The sequence below is a fragment of the Pseudochaenichthys georgianus genome, chromosome 24 (genome assembly GCF_902827115.2).
Source record: "Pseudochaenichthys georgianus chromosome 24, fPseGeo1.2, whole genome shotgun sequence".
Lineage (NCBI taxonomy): Eukaryota > Metazoa > Chordata > Actinopteri > Perciformes > Channichthyidae > Pseudochaenichthys > Pseudochaenichthys georgianus.
Genome location: NC_047526.1, coordinates 31,174,384 through 31,195,507, shown reverse-complemented (window position 1 = coordinate 31,195,507; position 21,124 = coordinate 31,174,384). Strand labels below are relative to the sequence as shown.

Sequence of the window (21,124 nt, the reverse complement as noted above, 5' to 3'; positions counted from 1 at the left end):
TCTTCTACATCAACACGTGTCCCCTCTTCTCCATGTCTCTTCTACATCAACATGTGTCCCCTCTTCTCCATGTCTCTTCTACATCAACATGTGTCCCCTCTTCTTCATGTCTCTTCTACATCAACATGTGTCCCCTCTGTGTAAAGAGACTCTGAAAGTTTCAGGAACAAAGATTCTCTCTCTTTTTGATCCATTTCTATAAAAACCTGTCTGAAAATGAGCTGATCAGATTTTGGCCACTTTATGATGTCATAACGATGTTTTGGCTTGGTAACCATTAGCCAATCAGCAACCAAGGTAACCCCCCCCACCTTATCACCTGAATCTCCTCCTAGAGCACCATTGTGTTCTTTTTAACTAAATCTCTCAGCATCAACCTTTGTCTCCCCCCTCTGGCAGCGAGAGTGATAACACAATGGGAGAGACGATGGTGACGTAACAGCAGCTCAGGGTATGGAGGAAACTACCTAAAATAACATTTTAGCAATCATAGGAACACTTTAAGCTAAAAGACTTGCACGGGAAGATTTGAAATGAGGCATCTATCCTTGATGTTGTATTAGTGGCTGTGTGTTATTGCGTAAAAAACGTATATTTGTATATAGCACTTTACAAGACCAATCCTATGTGAGGGTTTAATATTTAAATTAAAAATAATTCATTCATATTTTGGAAAATAACATATGGAATTAGAAACCAAAGACACATAGCTGATAATAGAAGGAGAAAATTGATTGATTATCGCAAAAACAAAACCTAAAATACAATCATCAATGCTACCTTTTACTCGGGCCAAAACACTTCACTTTACTGCATACCTGCTGACTATACGTCAAGTATGTATGTTTATGTATATGAGTATGTGTCTATCTATATAAGAACATGAGAATAGGTATATTTTTTTAAATCATTCCCCTGTTTCCGACCCTTAACGAATTATGAATTGAAGCAAGGGGAAGTGCCTGGAAACACTTATAAGGACATTTCCTTTGCCTAAAACACATGAAAGACCACTGTGTCAAAAAATGATCCGTATGAATGATATATCAAAGGAGAAGTGTGTGTTTACCCTCTGGAGGCTCCAGTGATGACGGGCCGTTGGGCAGGAAGCCGGTCATGGCCCACTCTATCATCTGTCGGGTCTGAGTCTCCAACCCCTCCGCATCTTCGCTCGTATCACAGGAGGGAACGGGCCGCCCCGCACGCACACTTCCCACCTACACACACAATACACACAGAGAGGGAAAGACATGGGATAAGAAGAAGGACAAATATGGAAATGATGAATGAACTTGAAGTATCAAAGGCAAGGCAAGTTTATTTATATAGCACCTTTCAACACAAGGCAATTCAAAGTGCTTTACAGAATGAAAGACATTGAAAACATGAATAACAAAGGTACATGAATTAAAGTGAGATACACACATCTGAAATGTTGAGGTCTGACTCTCAATCGTTGCTAACTTTTTAGCACAAAAGCGTTCTTTCTACTTTATTTTTTCTTACTCAAAGTACAAAATCTTTCACCGCTTGTTTATAATGTTAAAAAGGTTTGAGTGAATAACGACTCCGTACGACTCCGTAGAGAGGACAATGACCATGTGTTCTGAATCCATCCATCCATCCATCTTCTCCCGCTTATCCGTGGTCGGGTCTCGGGGGTAGCAGTTCCAGCAGAGAGCCCAAACTTCCTTTCCCCTCATCAACCAGCTCTGACTGGGGGGTCCCAAGGCGCTCCCAGGCCAGCGAAAGAGATATAATCCCTCCACCTGGTCCTAGGTCTACCTCTCGGTCTCTTCCCAGCTGGACGTGCCTGGAACACCTCCCTAGGGAGGCGCCCAGGTGGCATCCTAACTAGGTGCCCGAACCTTTCGACGCGAAGGAGGAGCGGCTCAACTCCGAGTCCCTCCCTGATGACCGAACTTCTCACCTTATCCCTAAGGGAGACGCCAGCCACCCGGCGGAGAAAACCCATCTCGGCCGCTTGTGTTCTGAATGACTTAGAAAAACAAAACTAAGCACTGCTGGATCGAGTGTATCCCACAGAAATATGAGATGTACATGTACACACATGTTCCCACTTAAAAACATCGGGCAGAGCTACAAGAAAACAACACCTCCAAAAATGCAGAGCTTGTTACATAAAAAGGAAGTAGGAGCAGTCAAATGTGAACTTTCACCCTGCACATTTCTATTTTGGTCTTTGAGATGTTCATTTGATCTATGAAGGAAACACATAAGTATAGCTACATGATTTATCTCAAACCTGACCCTGACATGCACTAAAAATGTCGTGTTTTTTACCTGCAGAGCCTCGAAAATGGCTTTCCGGTACATGGACTGTTTGTTGTAGGAGGGTTGGTGGAAGGCAGATGAGAAGGAGCTCAGAAGCATGAGCTTCTCCACACACACCTGCAAAACAAACACATCATGAGGCCCTGCAAATCCTTCACTAAGGTCATTTTGTTTGCATCGGTAACAATATGTATTTTAAGGAAAGATGTCTCATCAAGGCACGGGACTTTAGGTAAGTAAGAGGAATTAAAATAAGATTTAAAATAGGAGAAAATATGGAACTAGTATAAACTATTACTAAATAAAAAGCAGATAAATGTTAACCAGTATCATAACAAATTATTTAGGAGTATCTGACTTATGGTTTCTAATTAAGCAATAGTTCACGACAGGCCGTGGTATATGGTCATTATATCACAGTTAAGGGGCGTGATTCGGCCCGACGCGAAGCGGAGAAGTAACGGGGAAGAAACCCCGTTACTTCTCCGCTGTTTTCTTGTCCCAGTTTGCTTTTCAGCCCAACTGTATACGGTTAAATCGACCGGACTTCTTTCTGCAGATGTGAGCGTCCTTAACAACGTTCAATACGTCCTTGCTGCACATTATCCCTTACATGTTTCCATCTTAAGCTTTGTTAGTTAGTTAGTTTCGTAACGGACGTAATGTAACAGTTGTAACGGTTGTAGCTTTTCTCAGACGCGGAGGGATACTGACTTGTTGTGAAAAGTAACTACAATTCTACCCGTGATATACGCTCATTATATCACGGCTAAGAACCAATCAGATTGCTTGATTTGACTTGTCGTTTTATAAAATCACATTATAAATAAATAAATTAGATATTAGAATAAATCACACGAAAGCTTTGACTGAAAGTGTTTTCTGGTGTCTATAAAAGCATTAAATTAGAAAAGTGGAGCTCAGGGTGTTGAAGACATTAAGCTTTGGCATTTGGCATTTTAGCTATGACAAACATATTCTCTTTTTCTCTCCATGGAAGAACTTGAACCGTGATTCTACTGGGGATTAAACCCCAATATGTAATCAAATCATTGTATTCCAAGGGTTTCCTCACCACAGAGAACTTTCCGTCTCCGAACCACATGACCCAGCGAGTGCCGTCTGCAGCTCTGCTCCGGCCGCTCATCCACCAGGACACGATCCTGCCGGGCCACCAGGAGAAACCCCGCAGCTTCCCGAACACCAAGACACCGATTCCAAAACCCCGGCCGTCCTGTCAGCGCAGAACACAAGACCAGTTAAAACCAGAACTCATGATATAAGATATTATAGCTAGCATTCTCTAGTATACATAATTATAGACTCAAATCTAAAGTATGGTTTCAAAAGTAAGCCAGTGGAGACAGTGTCAACACTGCTACATACGAAAACTCTTTATCTCAATATCAATCTTTATTTAAAACAACCTCAGTTGACCAAAGTGCTGTACAGGGAATAAATACAATATCAAATAACACAATGGGAGTAAAATAATAAAACAATAATTAAAATCTTATTAAAAAGCACAATAACTAACGTATAAAAACACATACAAATGTAAAGATGTTATGTTCAACTAGTATTAAAATGTACACTGAATGTTAGAGTCTGTTTAATAAAATAAAGGAAAGGTTTATTTCAAAGCTTGTTTGGAAAATGCATTATAAAAGCCTGACATGTTATTAAGAACCCAGACTAAAAGGTTTTGCCATTTTCGACATTGTTAAAAATATTTATTTAGTATTTGTTTCAGAACAAACACAAAGTGGATATTTATTTATTTATTTATAGAAGGACCATGCATACAAAAACATTCATCTCAGCAAAGAGAAGAGATGCAATGTGCCGGATTATAGCTAATAGCTCATTTCCATCTGTGGTCCTCATTAACCCATAAGAACCCGGACCCATTTCAACATTTGGGAAAATTAAGGGGAACATAACTTAGACTAAATAGAACACCTAGAAACACATTTCAGACAAGAACCCCCCCTTGTGTCAAATATCTGAAATGTGACTTATATGTCAAATTGGGCTTTAATGGTAAAATAACTCTTATTTATAACTTAATTAATGAGGATGATTTTTTGGTTTAAATTTGTTTGAACATTCTTTGAATTGAAGAATAAAGAATATATGAACTCAATATAATTGAATGATAAATTAACTGAGCAGATCACAATCATATTTCTGATTGTGCATGTGTCACTGTGAAAGTTTAGGGTTAAAGTCCCGCTGTGACACAGCGATATTTGTCTCATATCAATTTGATCAACAAATGTTTCCACAACAGGTTCAATGTAATAAAGGACATGTAAGCATTTTAATTCTAAAATGGCTTGAATTGTACCTTTAGCAACAAAAAAAAGCTTTTGAAAAGTAGCAAGTTCGGTCACATATGTTAGCCTGGCACATCTTGGACATGTTGTCATGGGAACACAAAATCACATGACCTGGCCCAGGACCCAGCAGACTGTTCAGGTTGTGTCACTGAGAGACTTCATGAGATAAAATAAAGGCAAAAGCTGTATAAGGAACTTTCCAGAACATTTAAATGTCACGCGACACCCGTGTCACGGTGGGTCCTTATGGGTTAAGCACGATCTCATACAAAGTGTTGAATCTACCATTTCTCAGTCTTGAACGTTTTCAATGTCTTCACAGTTGATTTGAGCACACCTTAAAAGCAATGTTATAAAAAGGGTTTTATGTGAATCACTCTTATTTTAATCTTTGTTTATCGTGTGTTAAGTTGCACATGTTTTCCTTCTGATGACCTCGTGTATTGTTGCTGCCTCTGGGTTTTATTGTGTTTAAACCACTTTGTTAATATTGTTTTAAAGAAGTGATATACAATTTCAAGATGTATAATTATGCTGTTATCAATTAAAGTCAAGCAGTGAAAAAAATGTATTTCTATGAAACGATTTATTTTCTTCTTGTGTGCACATGATAACAACTTGACGGCACTAATTCATACATTTTATTTTAAATTAAATATTGTGGGACACGAAGGTTTAGACATTTTTATTTTGTATCCAGCTAACTCTTATGAATTTATATTATTGTAACATGTTCATATGCATCTTATATTATTGTAACATGTTCATATGCATCTTATATTATTGTAACATGTTCATATGCATCTTATATTGTTGTAATAGGTTCATATGTTCCATGTCCTAATTGGGGACGTACAGTATTTAGTTTAAAAAGTCCTGTATGAATATTTCTCAATATTAATCTCTCACCTGGTACTCCATCTCTCGAGGTGTGGCCCGCTCCACCCTGTTGCCGGGCTCTGGCGTCACGGCAACTGTTGGCGAGGCGGGGGCGGTGTGTTGTTGTGAAGGGGGCGGGGCCGGGATTGATGGCCCCTCCTCTTTCTGAAAGATGGCTTCTGATTGGGCGTCCATTATGTTCATCTCTGCCTCTATGTATGCCCGACGCTCCGCCTGTAACGGAAGATCAGACACATCTTATTTCATTTTTGAATTTTACAAAGTGTATATTTATCGTAGTCACATATACACTCATTTAGATTGCAAAATATATATATATATAAATTAAGGATCTGTTATGGCCACATTTACTAACAAATATTAACATAAGCTTAAAATGTGTGAAGATTTGGAAATCAATCAATTCATTGATTTCCAAAGACACATTTGGTAAAAGTTAACTGCTCTACCAAAAAACGATATGCTATGTTTATTGTTGTAACTTTTAGTCTTGCATAATGTTATTTATTACTTTATCTTGAAGCACTTTGGGAATGCATGTTTGAATGCAATGTGCTATTTGAATAAATAAACATTTGGTATGTTTTTATATACGGGGTATATGCAGGAATCCTGAAGTCAAATGTAATACCTTTCCATACATTTTAAGACCTCATCGCCACTTGGAGTTTTAACCGGTTACCTTGGCGACACACTTTACCTCACATTGACTATACACAGTATTGATTGTCCTTCCTCCTTATCTTCCAACCATTTGGACGCAACTTGCATTTCCCCATAACGATGTTGTTTAACAACCGGCGTAAACGGGCCTTCACGCTATCAAGCAGTGAGCGTGCGATGTCCTGTTCAGATGACGTCAAACCCAACGGGATGCCATCAATAAACTCCACAGAATCACACTACACACCTACGCCATGATTACATTCAGGCAGACTGTAGAACACAACCTCTTTGGACAATTTATATACTTATTGAAAACAAGCTACTAAATGTAATACCTTGGAAAATGCCGTTTTCCAATAGCCTTAATTTTCTCTAAATTGATTTATCAACTTTTAATACTTTTTAAGACCCCGCGGACACCCTGTATAAGAGGCAATTTAGCAAAACGTTATCATCCAATATATATGTGTTAAAGATAAGTTACATGCAAAGTTTCAACACTCAACACTTCAAGGTTCAAGGCTTGTACTGGTCATACGAACATAGCTACAGATGATGAAAATCTTAGGTCACAGGCTCCTCCAACACACAATAAAACAGAAAAAACTGTTGTTTGTTAAACCTATTATACCAGCTTCAATGTGTCATAAAGGCATTGTCTCCTCATGTGTGTTTCCTTAAAGTCTCTCATCTCTCATAAGCGTTTTGCTTTATTCATGTTGGTATGCATGCACAGACACAGTTTTTTGAGGTCCTGTATAATTGTAGTTTTCTGTGGCTGCTTCCAGCTGATGGTAGCTGCTCTACATCAAGGCCTCGTTGCCACCGGCTGCAGGAACAATCCTCTAAGTGTTCTTCTAAACAGGAAGTGAGTGGGGAGAAAGGGTGCGGCGGGAGGCAGTTCAACAAGTTCAGGAGAGGCAGAAAAGAGAGAGGGAGGGATTATATTATAAAACTGAGGAATAAAATACAGAGGGAATTAAAAGTGGAGCGTGTTTACAGAGAGAGAAGCCAGAAACAATAGTGCCACGCTACAAAAGCTGAGTATGTAAAAAGAGAGAGAAGTATTTTACTCAAGAAGAAGCAAAGTTACTCTATAAAAATACTCCATTACAAGCAAAAGTCCTGCTTTAAGTACAAAAGTATTAAAAAAACGGAATGTAATGTGGGGAATAGTTTGGAATAAATAAACTACACAGAATCACACTACACACCTACGCAATGATTACATTCAGGCAGACTGTAGAATACAACCTCTTTGGACAATTTATACACTTATTGAAAACAAGTTACAAAATGTAAAACCTTGGAAAATGCCGTTTAATACTTTTTAATATCCTTAAAGGCGGGGTAGGTAAGTTTCAGAAACCGGCTCGAGATACACTTTTTGTTATATTCAATGGAATGCTCTTAACATCCCGATAGCAATGAATATCTGAAGTGCTTTGACAAAAAATCCATAAAAAAATGTCATCTGTAGAAGCTGTGATACTGTAAAAAGTACAACCTGGCCTACCTGCCTGTCAGCCTTCCATCGGGGCACAAACTTATCTCGTGCCCTCATTGGTCATGTGCGCGTTCGTGTGTGTTGGAGGAGGGGCTCTGTGAGGAAGTGGCAGATTTTCTCCGGTTGTGTATTTTCAAATTCTAGCGATCTCGAGCCGGTTTCTCAAACCTACCTACCCCACCTTTAATTTCGGCTAAATTGATTGATCAACTTGTAATACTGTTTAAGACCCCCTGTATAGCCACCAGGAATCAAAGCTGAAAGTCACTTAACTATTATTATTTGTTTGATTGATAAGAAATATCTGGAGAGTCTATGAAGAAAGAAAACAGCAGCTGTGTTCGCTCGGTTTCAGATGAGACAACTTTTTAAAAAAAAATCACAACCTCATTCCTTAGAAAGCAAGAATCTCATGTGGCCCAGGTTTAAAAAATCCCACGACTCCTGCACAGCATTTCCATGACCTAAACACATTCTTCTCCTTTTAACTGCAGGAAACAACTTGGTTTCCACTCCACAAAACCCAAATATAATCTAACACCAATGTGTGAAACAATTCCCAAACATCACAGAAAGGAGGAGGAGGAGGAGGAGGAGGAGGAGGAGGAGGAGGAGGAGGACATCAATTCAAGTGGAAGTGAGACAGTAAACGTGAGAGTGACAGTTTCTCCTCTGTTTGACACCGAGGTCACAAGTTCACTCTTCCTCCCGCTCCTGTTGACCTCTAACCTCATAAAACCCTAATCAGCCTGTTACACGGATCGTAGACAGACCTTACACTCAAACACACTGACCTACACACACACTCAAACACACTGACCTACACACACACACACACACACACACACACACACACACACACACACACTGACCTACACACACACACACACACACACACACACACACACACACACACACACACACACACACACACACACACTCAAACACACTGACCCACACACACACACACACCCACACCCACACCCACACACACACACACACACACACACACACACACACACACACACACACACACACACACACACACACACACACACACACACACACACACACTGTAAGGGAAACTCCACATGTCGTCACTAGTTTCTAAAACATCTGGGATGCCTGATGAGAAGTCAGGACTTTTTTCCCACAACTTAAATAGTATATATGAACTCAATACTTCACACAATGAGCATGTTGTGAGTATGCAGTGTATTCACAACATGACAATATGAAGTATTCTTGACATAATGCATAGTGAATATTAAAATACACATGTACACAGCCTTGTCTGACACAATGCAGGCGGAGCTGCAGCTTGAGAAATATCTGGCAAAACAAAAAGATGAATTCAATCAAGAATTTGTTGTTTTTCTTCGTTTAAAACTCTTTTGTTTCGATGGTTTGAACTATATTTAGTTTATCATTTAGATCCCCCATCTAGAATCCCAGCTCCAATACTTTTTCAGTTTTGTTTTAAATAGTTATTGTTATTGAATAATATATTGACCATTTCAAATATGGATTTAAATCAAAATACCTTTGAATTTATTAGCTGTGTGTTTCTTTCTAATTTGTGTTTTTGTTGACCTTGACGCTGCTGAATGCAAGGCCTTCGCAGGGCTTATTTAAAGGTCACCAACATGCTATTTTTAAGCAATAGCATGGGTCTCAGATATATACAAATATATAAAAAACATGTCTATGAAGTGTTTTGCTCAAAATACCAAACAGATCACCCATTCTAGCCATGCCTCATATCCCTCCATTTCACTTCCTGTTTCTAAAGTGCTGATTTGGGGAATAAAGCTTTAAAAAAAACGTTTTTGATAAAAAATAAAAAGGGAGCGGTCTGAGCTCATGAGGGACCCGGCAGCTACCGTCTAAACTAAATGCTGCCGTGATGAAACGCCATATCATGGATTATCAAGGATTATGTCTGAAACAGTTTGGAGCTCAAAGGCTTTCTCTCTTGCCGGTTATACCACAAGGTGAGTTCCTTTTTACTTCCTGCTTCTTCACACACATGCTCTCCAGTACAGGTTAGCTCTGAGTGTTAGCGATGCTAATGTAAACACCGACCATATTACGTCCAAAACAGTCGGGCATTGTTTTTGATAGCAACTTTCTGATTGGGCCGGGGGTCCACATTTCAGATATGACGGCATATCGGACTCAAATCTGGATCAGCTCCGTTGTTCCCCGTTTTTAGAGATTTAGATACGGAGGAAAAGAGAGAGGGTTTTATTTTCTGACGCTGCGCGAGTTCGCCGACACACCGGGACACATATTTATGTATAAAAGACATCAAAAAGTGCATTCTGCATGATAGGTCCCCTTTAAGTTGTATCACGTTATTGCATTGATTACTATATTGCTGTAACTATTCCTTATTGCAACCATAAGTAGTTCAATATTTTCCTGCAGAAATCATTTAAGCTTTACTTTATCTCACCCACACTTTTGTTCTTGTTGTGAAGGAAATGGGATAATTTCTGCCAGCATCTGGACCGGATCATGTCATTAAGACTTGGACTTGTGTTGCAACCAGATATCTGCCACAAAGCCCTGCCAACAGGATGAAACTGTGTTTGTTGCCTGGCAACATCAGCTGATTGAAACACACCAGGAAGCTTTGCTGCATTCAGGGCTGCAGATGATTCACCGATGACAGACAAATCTGTATTTATACGCTCAGGTTTCTGTGAAAGCAACTCTCTGAGGGTCAGCTTCATGCTTTCGAAGAGGGGAACCAAAAAACAGAACCGCATCCATTACTTATATCTGATTATATTTATACTGCTGAAAATAGAGCGTGTGAAAAACACCATTTGAAATGCAGAAAAAGTGTCTATTACGAACTGTAGGTTTTTGAGTCTTTTTGAAATTGCTAAAAGATGTCCTGTTTAATATTCTCAGTCTGAGATATTCCCTGAGTACTCTGTAAATTCAGCTGGAGAACGAATGAGATTTAACCTACTAACCTACAAAAAAAGTACAGAAACGAGGCCACTTGACAGCATTTTAACTGAAAGATGTTCACTCTGCAGCCCCGCACACAAGGCTACAACTCTTATGTCACAATGCTGAAGGTTTTCTGGGTTGAACAGAACATCTTCTCCCAAGGTTAAATTCTATAACATGTTTTTTATTAATGCTATGTTTGCTACCTGTTGATACTATTTAGCGGCTAAATACAGGCTGCTGTGGTGTGGGTAATACGTCTCAGATATAATATGTAACAACAATTGATTTGCAATAAATAAAGATTGTGATTCACACATATCAACAAAAGTGCACACAGGGAAAAAGTCAGACATACTGTAATTAGGTGTAACATCAAATATCAACAGTATTAGCACACACGAAGGTTTGCTGCCAACTTGAATCAAGTGTCTTTGATAAAGACTGACAAAATCAAATAGACATAACGCCAAAAACTACGGGGAAACAATGCTACAAACTTCTGTCAAGTCCATAGCATAAAAATGTAACGTATTCTAGTACTGACTTAACGACACTCAAACCAACCAGCGTTTTAAATATTAGTATCACAAAACTGAGCTATTTTTCTGCAATAATCCAAAATCCATTAGAAAATCTCATTGCCTTTTGATTAAAGGAATCAGAGCAATGCTAACTTCCAGGTTGGCTTACGAAAGCACATCATCATTACATCACTCTATATGCAAATGCGCTATACTGTTAGTTGCAAATCGATTGCTGGTATGTTGGCCCATTCCTCCATGCAGATCTCCTCTAGAGCAGTGATGTTTTGGGGCTGTCGCTGGGCAACACAGACTTTCAACTCCCTCCAAAGATTTTCTATGGGGTTGAGATCTGGAGACTGGCTAGGCCACTCCAGGACCTTGAAATGCTTCTTACGAAGCCACTCCTTTGTTGCCCGGGCGGTGTGTTTGGGATCATTGTCATGCTGAAAGACCCAGCCACGTTTCATCTTCAATGCCCTTGCTGATGGAAGGAGGTTGTCACTCAAAATCTCACGATACATGGCCCCATTCATTCTTTCCTTTCCACGGATCAGTCGTCCTGGTCCCTTTGTAGAAAAACAGCCCCAAAGCATGATGTTTCCACCCCCATGTTTCACAGTAGGTGTTCTTTGGATGCAACTCAGCATTCTTTCTCCTCCAAACATGTCTAGTTGAGTTTTTACCAAAAAGTTCTATTTTGGTTTCATCTGACCATATGACATTCTCCCAATCCTCTTCTGGATCATCTAAATGCTCTCTAGCAGACTTCAGACGGGCCTGGACATGTACTGGCTTAAGCAGGGGGACACGTCTGGCACTGCAGGATTTGAGTCCCTGGCGGCGTAGTGTGTTACTGATGGTAGCCTTTGTTACTTTGGTCCCAGCTCTCTGCAGGTCATTGACTAGGTCCACCCGTGTGGTTCTGGGATGTTTGCTCATGGTTCTTGTGATCATTTTGACCCCACGGGGTGAGATCTGGCATGGAACCCCAGATCGAGGGAGATTATCAGTGGTCTTGTATGTCTTCCATTTTCTAATAATTGCTCCCACAGCTGATTTCTTTACCCCAAGCTGCTTACCTATTGCAGATTCAGTCTTCCCAGCCTGGTGCAGGTCTACAATTTTGCACAATTGGTGGCTGACTAAATACTTTTTTGCCCCACTGTATATCTGTGGCGCAAATAAAATCAGTGGGTATTAACGGCAACTAGTACCACACAAGAGCTAAAAAGCAGATGTTGTGCCGGCATAAGATTGAATGAGACATACAGAGGCATATTAGGATGTTTTGTTGGACGAAATAGATAAGAAAATATGGTAAAAATAAAAAGAGATGTATTGAACATCTTGGTGTTGTAACAGAAAATCAAAGCCTGCAGGAATAAAACAGCGGCATGTGAGGGACAAATGAACACAGCATGGGGCAAAGAGAGGGAGAGAGGTTGTAATGTTGTGAGTTACGACTTTGAACTCCTCGCCCTGACCAGTGTTTTCACTCTTAGCGCCGCCCCCTTTACCTCTGACCCCTCACCCTCACAAATGAGCCATTTCTTGAAACCACTCCCCCCTTTACGAGCGTGACTGACCCAGACCTGGGGATGAACCCGACATTGCTCCACACACACACACACACACACACACACACACACACACACACACACACACACACACACACACACACACACACACACACACACACACACACACACACACACACACACACACACACACACACACACACACACACACACACACACACACACACACACACACACACACACACACACACACACACACACACACACACACACACACACACACACACACACACACACACACACACACACACACACACACACACACAAAGAGCGCAGTTAAGACCCTCTTTCTTTTTCAATAGACAACAAGTCACTGCTCTTTCATTAGCATCGATCGTAGCCGTGGGACACGTTAAAGGAATACAATCAGTGGATTTCCATAACGCTCTCTGGGGATCTTTTATAATTAAATGGACCGAACAACATCCCTCTGAGGATTTTTTTGAGAACAAGACGAACATGTTAAGCCTGAATTTTGTGTAATGATTTGGTGTCATTTCTAATCATAAGCAGTAAGCCATTTTATGCCTCTCAGTTGGGAGTATTTCAAACTGGCAATTACATAATGTGATGTGAACATGTGTCTTTTTTAAGGACACAACCAAGCCTGATGACACTGCTGTAACAATTGTTGTTTCCATGTATTAACATATTTGGAAACCTTTTTCTTGAACCGACAAACAAGTAACAGAAAAAAACCTGGCTTAAGATCGATACTTACTCGGATGTTAACCCTGCAGCTAAATACATAAGGGGCTTGGTGATGTTTTACAATTGTTAACACCACTTTCGATCGTTAGTGATTAAGCTAAACACACAAACAAAAAAGCCAATAGACACAAATGGCCTCTTGTCCTAATGTAAACAATGCAGCTAAATAATTAAGCTGTTTTGTGTTGAGCTTCCACAGACTGCTAGAGCTATAAAAAAACATGCATTGATGAATTCCCTCTATAAATATTTTTCTTGCAAATAACTGAAGATTGTTAATTAGTGGGACTCTCAAGTGGTCTTCTGTTGAAGCAGTCACAGCTGGTAAACACACTTGGTGAAGAGGTGTCACAAGTGGAAGTTGTTTTGATTTGTCACGAGCCAAACAGCTTGGAAACTATTGCCCACCTACTCTGTGTGTGCTGTACATTGCTACATGCAATGAAATTTGAAATAAAACAATTGTGAATTCGGCCTTCGGACGTTTTGAGTTGTTAGCCGATATATTTGGGCATGGCATTTTGTCACAGCGGTGTTAGATGGTTTCAATTGCACGTCTTTGGTGCCAGTGGAAAAGTGGGAGACACTTTTCACTTCTTTTATCTGAGCTACAATCTTCCACCAAACAAACAAACAGAAAGTAAGCAAATGTAACCTCCTCGGGTCAGTCCAATTATACTTTTTTTCAGATGTTTCACAACGTAATTTAACACCAGACATATAACAACCTTGCCATGAAAATAAATTATTGATTGTAGAAACATATTGCAATACTTCCTCTTTTAAAAAACAACATCACCTCACACACTCAATTTCATTCTCTGCTTCACATAAAATAAAAAAATAAACTTACAGGCCGGACATGGTAGCTCTGCAGCCCTTCCTCCCTAGCTCTCTTTCTCTCAGTCATTTTCTTCGTCTGTCTCTCTTTCTCTCACATCCTCCTACTCTTCCTCTGTGTGTGTGTGTCTCCTCCGCTAAACTCACCCTCCAGCTTTCTTCACCCTCTCCCTCTCAGCTGATTGGCCACAGCAGTGAAGTGTGTGATTTACTGGCTCCTTCACCTAACAGATGTTTAGGTGAGCTTCAACACACACACACACACACACACACACACACACACACACACACACACACACACACACACACACACACACACACACACACACACACACACACCACACACAACACACACACACACACACCACACACACACAACACACACACACACACACACACACACACACACACACACACACACACACACACACACACACGGTAGCCTCGGGGGTTTAAGGGTAATGATGACACACACACAAATCCAGGCTAATGTTTACATGTGTGTGTCAAAGGGGTGTGTATGGGCACTGAGGTCAAAGGTTATGTAAGCCTCAGAGTTGACAAGGCGATAGGATGTGTTGGGGTCAAGACCTCGCATACACACACACAGGCGTGCATACAAAGAGGTACACACTACTGTCCCGTGAGATAGTTTAGAGTAACAGAAAGAAACTAAAGATGACTGAGTGTATATTAGTATTGAAGGATAACCGTGATACTTTAAAATGAAATAATGATAATGTTCAGGGTCATATCAGTATGTAGTGTCTCTACATGTCTCCATGCTCTAATGTTCAAACAGCTCTTTCTTTGTCTCATACTGCCTGTGCTGCAGCACCTCTTTTCACCCTCTGTCTGAAACCAGAGCCCAGTCTGCTCTGATTGGTTAGCTGTTCAGCTCTGTTGTGATTGGTCAACCACTTAGAGATGCCCCGCCCCTTAGCCTATCACATACAATGTGTTGGAGCGGTAGCCAATAGAAACGTGATGTCACTATGTCACACTGAGGCGTTTCAGGAAGGGGGATTTTAGCCTTTGCAGACATTTACATGCACAAAAACCGATATAACAGGAAATGGAAAACCCATATAAGTTAATAGAGCCCCTTTAACAAGGATACAAAAGATGTATTTTGGTGAAAAACACTCAATGTAATCATATTTGTTAAAGGGTCCGTTGCTAGTGATTCTTTGGTTTGTCATTCATCAGATCTAATGTAAGAAACATTCAGAGATTTTTGTCAGAGACTAACACTGCGGTTCTGCACTTTACGACGTGTGGTTAGAGGTGAAAACAAGGTCACAGATGAGTGTGTGTGTGTGTGTGTGTGTGTGTGTGTGTGTGTGTGTGTGTGTGTGTATGTGTGTGTGTCTTGCTAAATTAAATCAGTGCAAAATTAGGTTAAGTCAGTGTTGTTCTTTGTGAGGGAGAAATAAAAGACCCCCCTAATATACCCACTGCACCCTCAGTACTCCCCAACATATATTCTTGGCTGTAACTTAAGACCAGAAGCGCAAAGATGCCAGATCTTTTTTTAAATCCCAAAATTGGAGAAGGCTTTACAGAGGTGAGCAGATTTGCTTCAGGCAGCGGAGAGATGGGATGCTGATGTTAACAGCTGGCTGCAATTCAACTGACGGAGCAAACACACACACTCAGGCACAAACCTGGAGCTGGTTAACCTCTGTCACTGAATCTACCACACACACACACACACACACACACACACACACACACACACACACACACACACACACACACACACACACACACACACACACACACACACACACACACACACACACACACACACACACACACACACACACACACACACACACACACACACACACACACACACACACACACACACACACACACACACACACACACACACACACACACACACACACACACACACACACACACACACACACACACACACACACACACACACACACACACACACACACATCGTATGTACTTCAATAAGCCCTCATAACTTGTGAGAAGCTGTTGTTGACGATGAATCAAAGAAAAATACAAGTATACTGTCCATGTTTAATAAACTCAAGGCTGAGCAGTAATGGGTTTACTAATCCGGACACTATAGTGATAACTAAACTGCCTTTGTGTTCATTAAGATAATATGTATGACCATCCAACAAGGAAGGAAGGAAGGAAACTGCAGTGTCTCTTCCTCTCACACACTCATAACCTACTTCACACACTCCTTCATATCAATGTGTTCAAGCCAGCACTGCCTGTCAATCAACCTGAATGACTTTCTCTCTCATGACCACACACACATCCTGTCTCTCTCACTCGTTTCACTTTCACGATTTTCTTCACACACACACTTTCTTGCATCTCCAGATATGAACTCAAACTCATTCAATGTCCATGTTAACATGTTACAGCACAGTAGTGTATTGCAATATCAATGACATTATAGTATACATAAGTGTATAAATAGTACAAAACATCTCCGGGAATTAATTTGTATGATCCCCTCTTTCTTTTTATTGGAGTAAAAAGAACATTTAACACAAAAAAAAACAAGATATAACACATTTTTTAAAGATATCACCCAATACGAAGCATCTGTTGTAAATCCCTGTTATTTGACCTATACTGCATTTTGGATGTTTAACAATATGCAGCTATGGATCCAACCGAAAAGCTAGTCAGTGAGGTAAACAAAGATATTAACATGTAGCCTCCATCATCCTTTTCAATCAAGCCCAGTTTATTATGATGTAGGTGTTAACTTGAGGCGTTTCATTCTTATTTGGCTTCCAGGAACAAAAAAAGCCTCCTTGTTCCTGTCGTATTAAGTGACAGAGACATGTTTCTTTCCCACCTCCATCTTCCAGCGGCTCAGTAACTCTTCTTTCTGTCTCCTGCTGATGTAGTACGGATCTCCAGCCTGGAAAGTCACTCTGGGGACCGGCCTCCTCCGCAGCCTGCCAGCCTCAACCTGCACACACACACGCACACACACACACACACGTACGTACGCACGCACGCACACACACACACACACACAAAACACTTGTTATATGCATTCTTTTAATTCAGCTTGTACTATAATATAATAATCTTTTTTTTTTGTAAGCAAAGTCGTTTTCTTACCTCTCCGGGGGAGTCGCAGTTTCTGTCGTCTGGCTCGTCTGCAGGAGGAGGAACTATACAGGAAATGGCCCATTTGTACAGATTTAACAAGAGGTTTAATGAGGAGTCATGGTTTTCATCACTTTGCCCCGGCATCCATATTTAAAGTCGAAAATGCCCTCAATCTGGAAGTTATTTACACTATTAAAATGTCACGTAAAGTCCTCTTGAAGACATTACTTCGTATAAAGAAGACACTTCATGTTTGTAACTTTTCATATATCCTTAGCTGTTGAAAAAAAATGGACATCTTGATTACTGCATAAACGGGCAAAGCCATATTATTTTAGGAATGATATGACTTTGTATTAAATCTATACCCTTATTCTTCTGGGTTTGCTCTAGTTTCCGACGCCCGCGCTTCTTGCGAGGCGAGGGGGAGGGCGCAGAGTCCTCAGGCGGGGTGGGGGGTGCGTTTGCACAGGGGTCAGAGGTCGCCATCTCCTGGGAAACAGACGGAGCACAGTCTAGGTCTGAGAAAACTGCTGCTGGCCCTCGTCTGGACTCATCAAAGGAATAATAACCACACACACACACACATTTACAGGCCTTACACACACATAAAACTCGTGCAAACACACCGAATCAAAGAGCTACTGCAGTACAAGCGCATACCTACTGTAATAGTCTGCCCTTGTTAGTACAATGCAGAGCAGGTACGCCCAGCAGCTCCCATTAACACACACACACAGACACACACTCTTATGAGATGAGATGGGGAGTGTAGTTATCAGGGCTAATGATTCACGAGGGAGAAACTCTTAAATTATCCTGAAATTAAATATAAAGTTAATTCATCTTAGAAATAATAATCTTTGAAAATCTAAAAAAGCTTTTAAGATGTCGTACTTTTCAAACAGAAATGTTGTTTGACTATGCACTCTAACAATCTCCCGTCTCTAATTCAATGGTGTATCCATTAGCTCGCTAGCTTTCATGATGCTAAACTCTGATCGTGTGTCCGCTCTGAAAGGCCAGCAGGATTTTCTTCCGTGTGTCGATGACAGATTTTATTGATGTAATAGAAAGCGCAGAGCCGGGATGAAAGTCAAGCTCAAAGGCTGCGCTAACGGTAGCTGCGCTAACAAGCCACAAAGGCTGTAATGAGGCAGGTGAGAGGCCTGTAAAAAGGCAGAGAACACAAAATGTGACGAAAAAGGGCCTCGGGATAAGCTTAACGACACCAACACTACGCTTTTAACACTGTGTTGTTAAACAGGCGCAACATTTAGATACATATGCGGATGTTTTTAGTCCCAACACACAGCACTGGATACAAACGTATATTTGTACTGACGTTGTGCCCTTTGTTCAATAGTTGCAAATAGCCATGTGCATGTATAAGGCCATTTGTTTTGCTACTGAATCAACCAATGTAATGAACGCAGGGTAACCTCTTAAATACAGCTGTGTTTTAATGTCTAAAGTCTGCATATTGGGCGACGTGGCTGCGAGGGAGTGCGGTCGTCTTTCAACCAGAAGGTTGTGGGTTCGATCCCAGCCCGTGCAGTCAACGTGTCGATGTATCCTTGGGCAAGATACTTTAACCTTGAGTTTTCTCCCGATGGCCAACAGTGTGTGAATGTTAGGTCCTAGAGTGAGATACACTGCTCTGTATGAATGGGTGAACGACATGTAGTCTGTAAAGCGCTTTGAGGGGTCTTAAAGACTGGATAAAGCGCTATATAAGTACAGTCCGTTGACCTTTAGCTGTGTGTTTTTAACGAACACCTCTGCACTTTTTTACAGCGATTGCAGTAGATACTATAGGTCTCCTTAACTTGTGTTTTAACGGTGTAAAAATGTATACATAATAAATAGCGGAGAAGCTGCAAGTGTGAAAAGATGTTGGGAGGCGTGTGGCGCAGTGGAATAGTGTGTTGGTGTTGGGATCAGGGGGGCACAGGTTCAAACCCCACTGCAGTCAGCATGTCGTTGTGTCCCTGAAGACACTTCACCCCAAAGTGCTCCTGTGGGGATTGTCCACAGTATTGAGTAAGTAAGTCGCTTCGGATAAAAGCGTCTAAATAAGTGACATTTGATGTTGGGACAAAAGTTTGAAAAAAGAAGAGTGACTTGATTGGAAAGACAAAAAAGACATTTCTGTTTATAGCATTTCATCCATACATCTTAATAATTGCAGGAAACATAAAATACAGAAAACATTCGAGCAAAATTAATAAAAGCAGTAAGCAACTAAATTCAACAATGTAAGCAAAGTTGTTGAAATCAGTGTAAACTTGCGATGTAAAAAACAACCAGTAGCTTTGAAAATATATACATTATCGACACATAAATAATAAATTAGCTCACGTGGTTTAAAAACTGTGTACACAAAACAAAAATAATGGTATGGATTTACCAAGATGAATGTTTATTTATCATTAATTAAAAATGAGTGCACCAGTTTGAATATCTTCGATGAGAAGCACACGGTCTTAATATGAATTGGTTAAACCTCCTAAATGAACTTAAAGCTGCATTAAGCAATGAATTACCATTACAGTACGATGGACATAAAGGACTCTGGACTCTTAGCTAACTTTTTAAGCAAACAACTGACTACTTACACATTCAGCAGAAACAGAGGAATCTGGACTCGCAGTCATCTTTTTGGCCACATGTTGAATGTAAATTCAATTCAGCTCCTGAGAGAAATATCTCGATGTCATTGGATTTTCTAAATGCGCGACGTTTCTTCAGCCACTTCACCTTTCCGCCATTTTACGCTGAACAGGAAGTGTACAACTGGCTTTTGTGTGAGTCAATTGTTCACTTCCTGTAGTGAGGTTCATGCAATTTGTCAGGTTTCACTTAGGCCTGTGAACTAAAAGTATTACTTTGATGAGTCTGCACGCTGCAGACGGCACGTTACAGAAAGCCATTCGATTCAGTCTCGCTATAGAAGGTATTGCTTAATGCAGCTTTAGTTGAATAGACAGAATTGAAAGATTAACATACATACAAGTAGTCGATTAGCACACACATTGCTTCCTGCATTTACACCGTCTTTGTGTTGTCTTTCACCTTTAAAAGCACTTCCCCTTTTCTCAGCATCCACCCTTGATCTTAAATGACAGACAGTGGAAAGTACCTGACTCTACTCACTAACCTGATGTGTGTTCAAAATAAAGGGGGCAGTTTTTTTTGGTTGGATGAAACTTTGATGATACTCAAGGGGAGGCAGAAGAGGGAGCAGGATGTGTCGAACAATAAAACAATAGTGCACTAGAAATAGGCCAAATAAGCACACTAACCTCTAACAGCAAATTATAATGCATGCAAGGCCAACATGTTTTGTAGCTGTTTTCAAAATCTGTCTGACAGGTGGAGGATACACATATGTTCTTGATATAGTAGTTAAAGTCACGGTAGACATACATTTTTTTCCGATTATGTTTTGGATGCTACATGACGTCTAAACTTTACGTGTGTAAGCTTTGCTCTGATTTGCATTAAGTTGGACAGAAATAAAATGATTTTCTTTTATTTGTTTTTGCGAGTCAACTCTAGTTCTTTCTAAGTCATGTTGCCAAAGTAGCTATCCCTTGTTTCTAGATTAACTACATTTTCAAGCTATCTAATAATGAAGTTATT

At 40.4% G+C, this 21,124-nt stretch overlaps 1 protein-coding gene across 1 annotated transcript in view; it reads right to left on the bottom strand.

The window, feature by feature from the left end:
• Positions 1–928: 928 nt before the first annotated feature.
• LOC139433052 (DNA (cytosine-5)-methyltransferase 3A-like) overlaps positions 929–21,124 on the bottom strand; it is a 37,363-nt gene continuing 17,167 nt past the window's right edge. The window contains exons 4-11 of the mRNA XM_071201926.1: positions 17,848–17,971; positions 17,489–17,541; positions 17,217–17,333; positions 5,547–5,750; positions 3,371–3,529; positions 2,305–2,412; positions 1,070–1,217; positions 929–993 (exon numbers count right to left, since the gene is read on the bottom strand). Coding sequence (XP_071058027.1) covers positions 929–993; positions 1,070–1,217; positions 2,305–2,412; positions 3,371–3,529; positions 5,547–5,750; positions 17,217–17,333; positions 17,489–17,541; positions 17,848–17,971 — 978 coding nt within the window. The remainder of the gene's footprint in view (positions 994–1,069; positions 1,218–2,304; positions 2,413–3,370; positions 3,530–5,546; positions 5,751–17,216; positions 17,334–17,488; positions 17,542–17,847; positions 17,972–21,124) is intronic.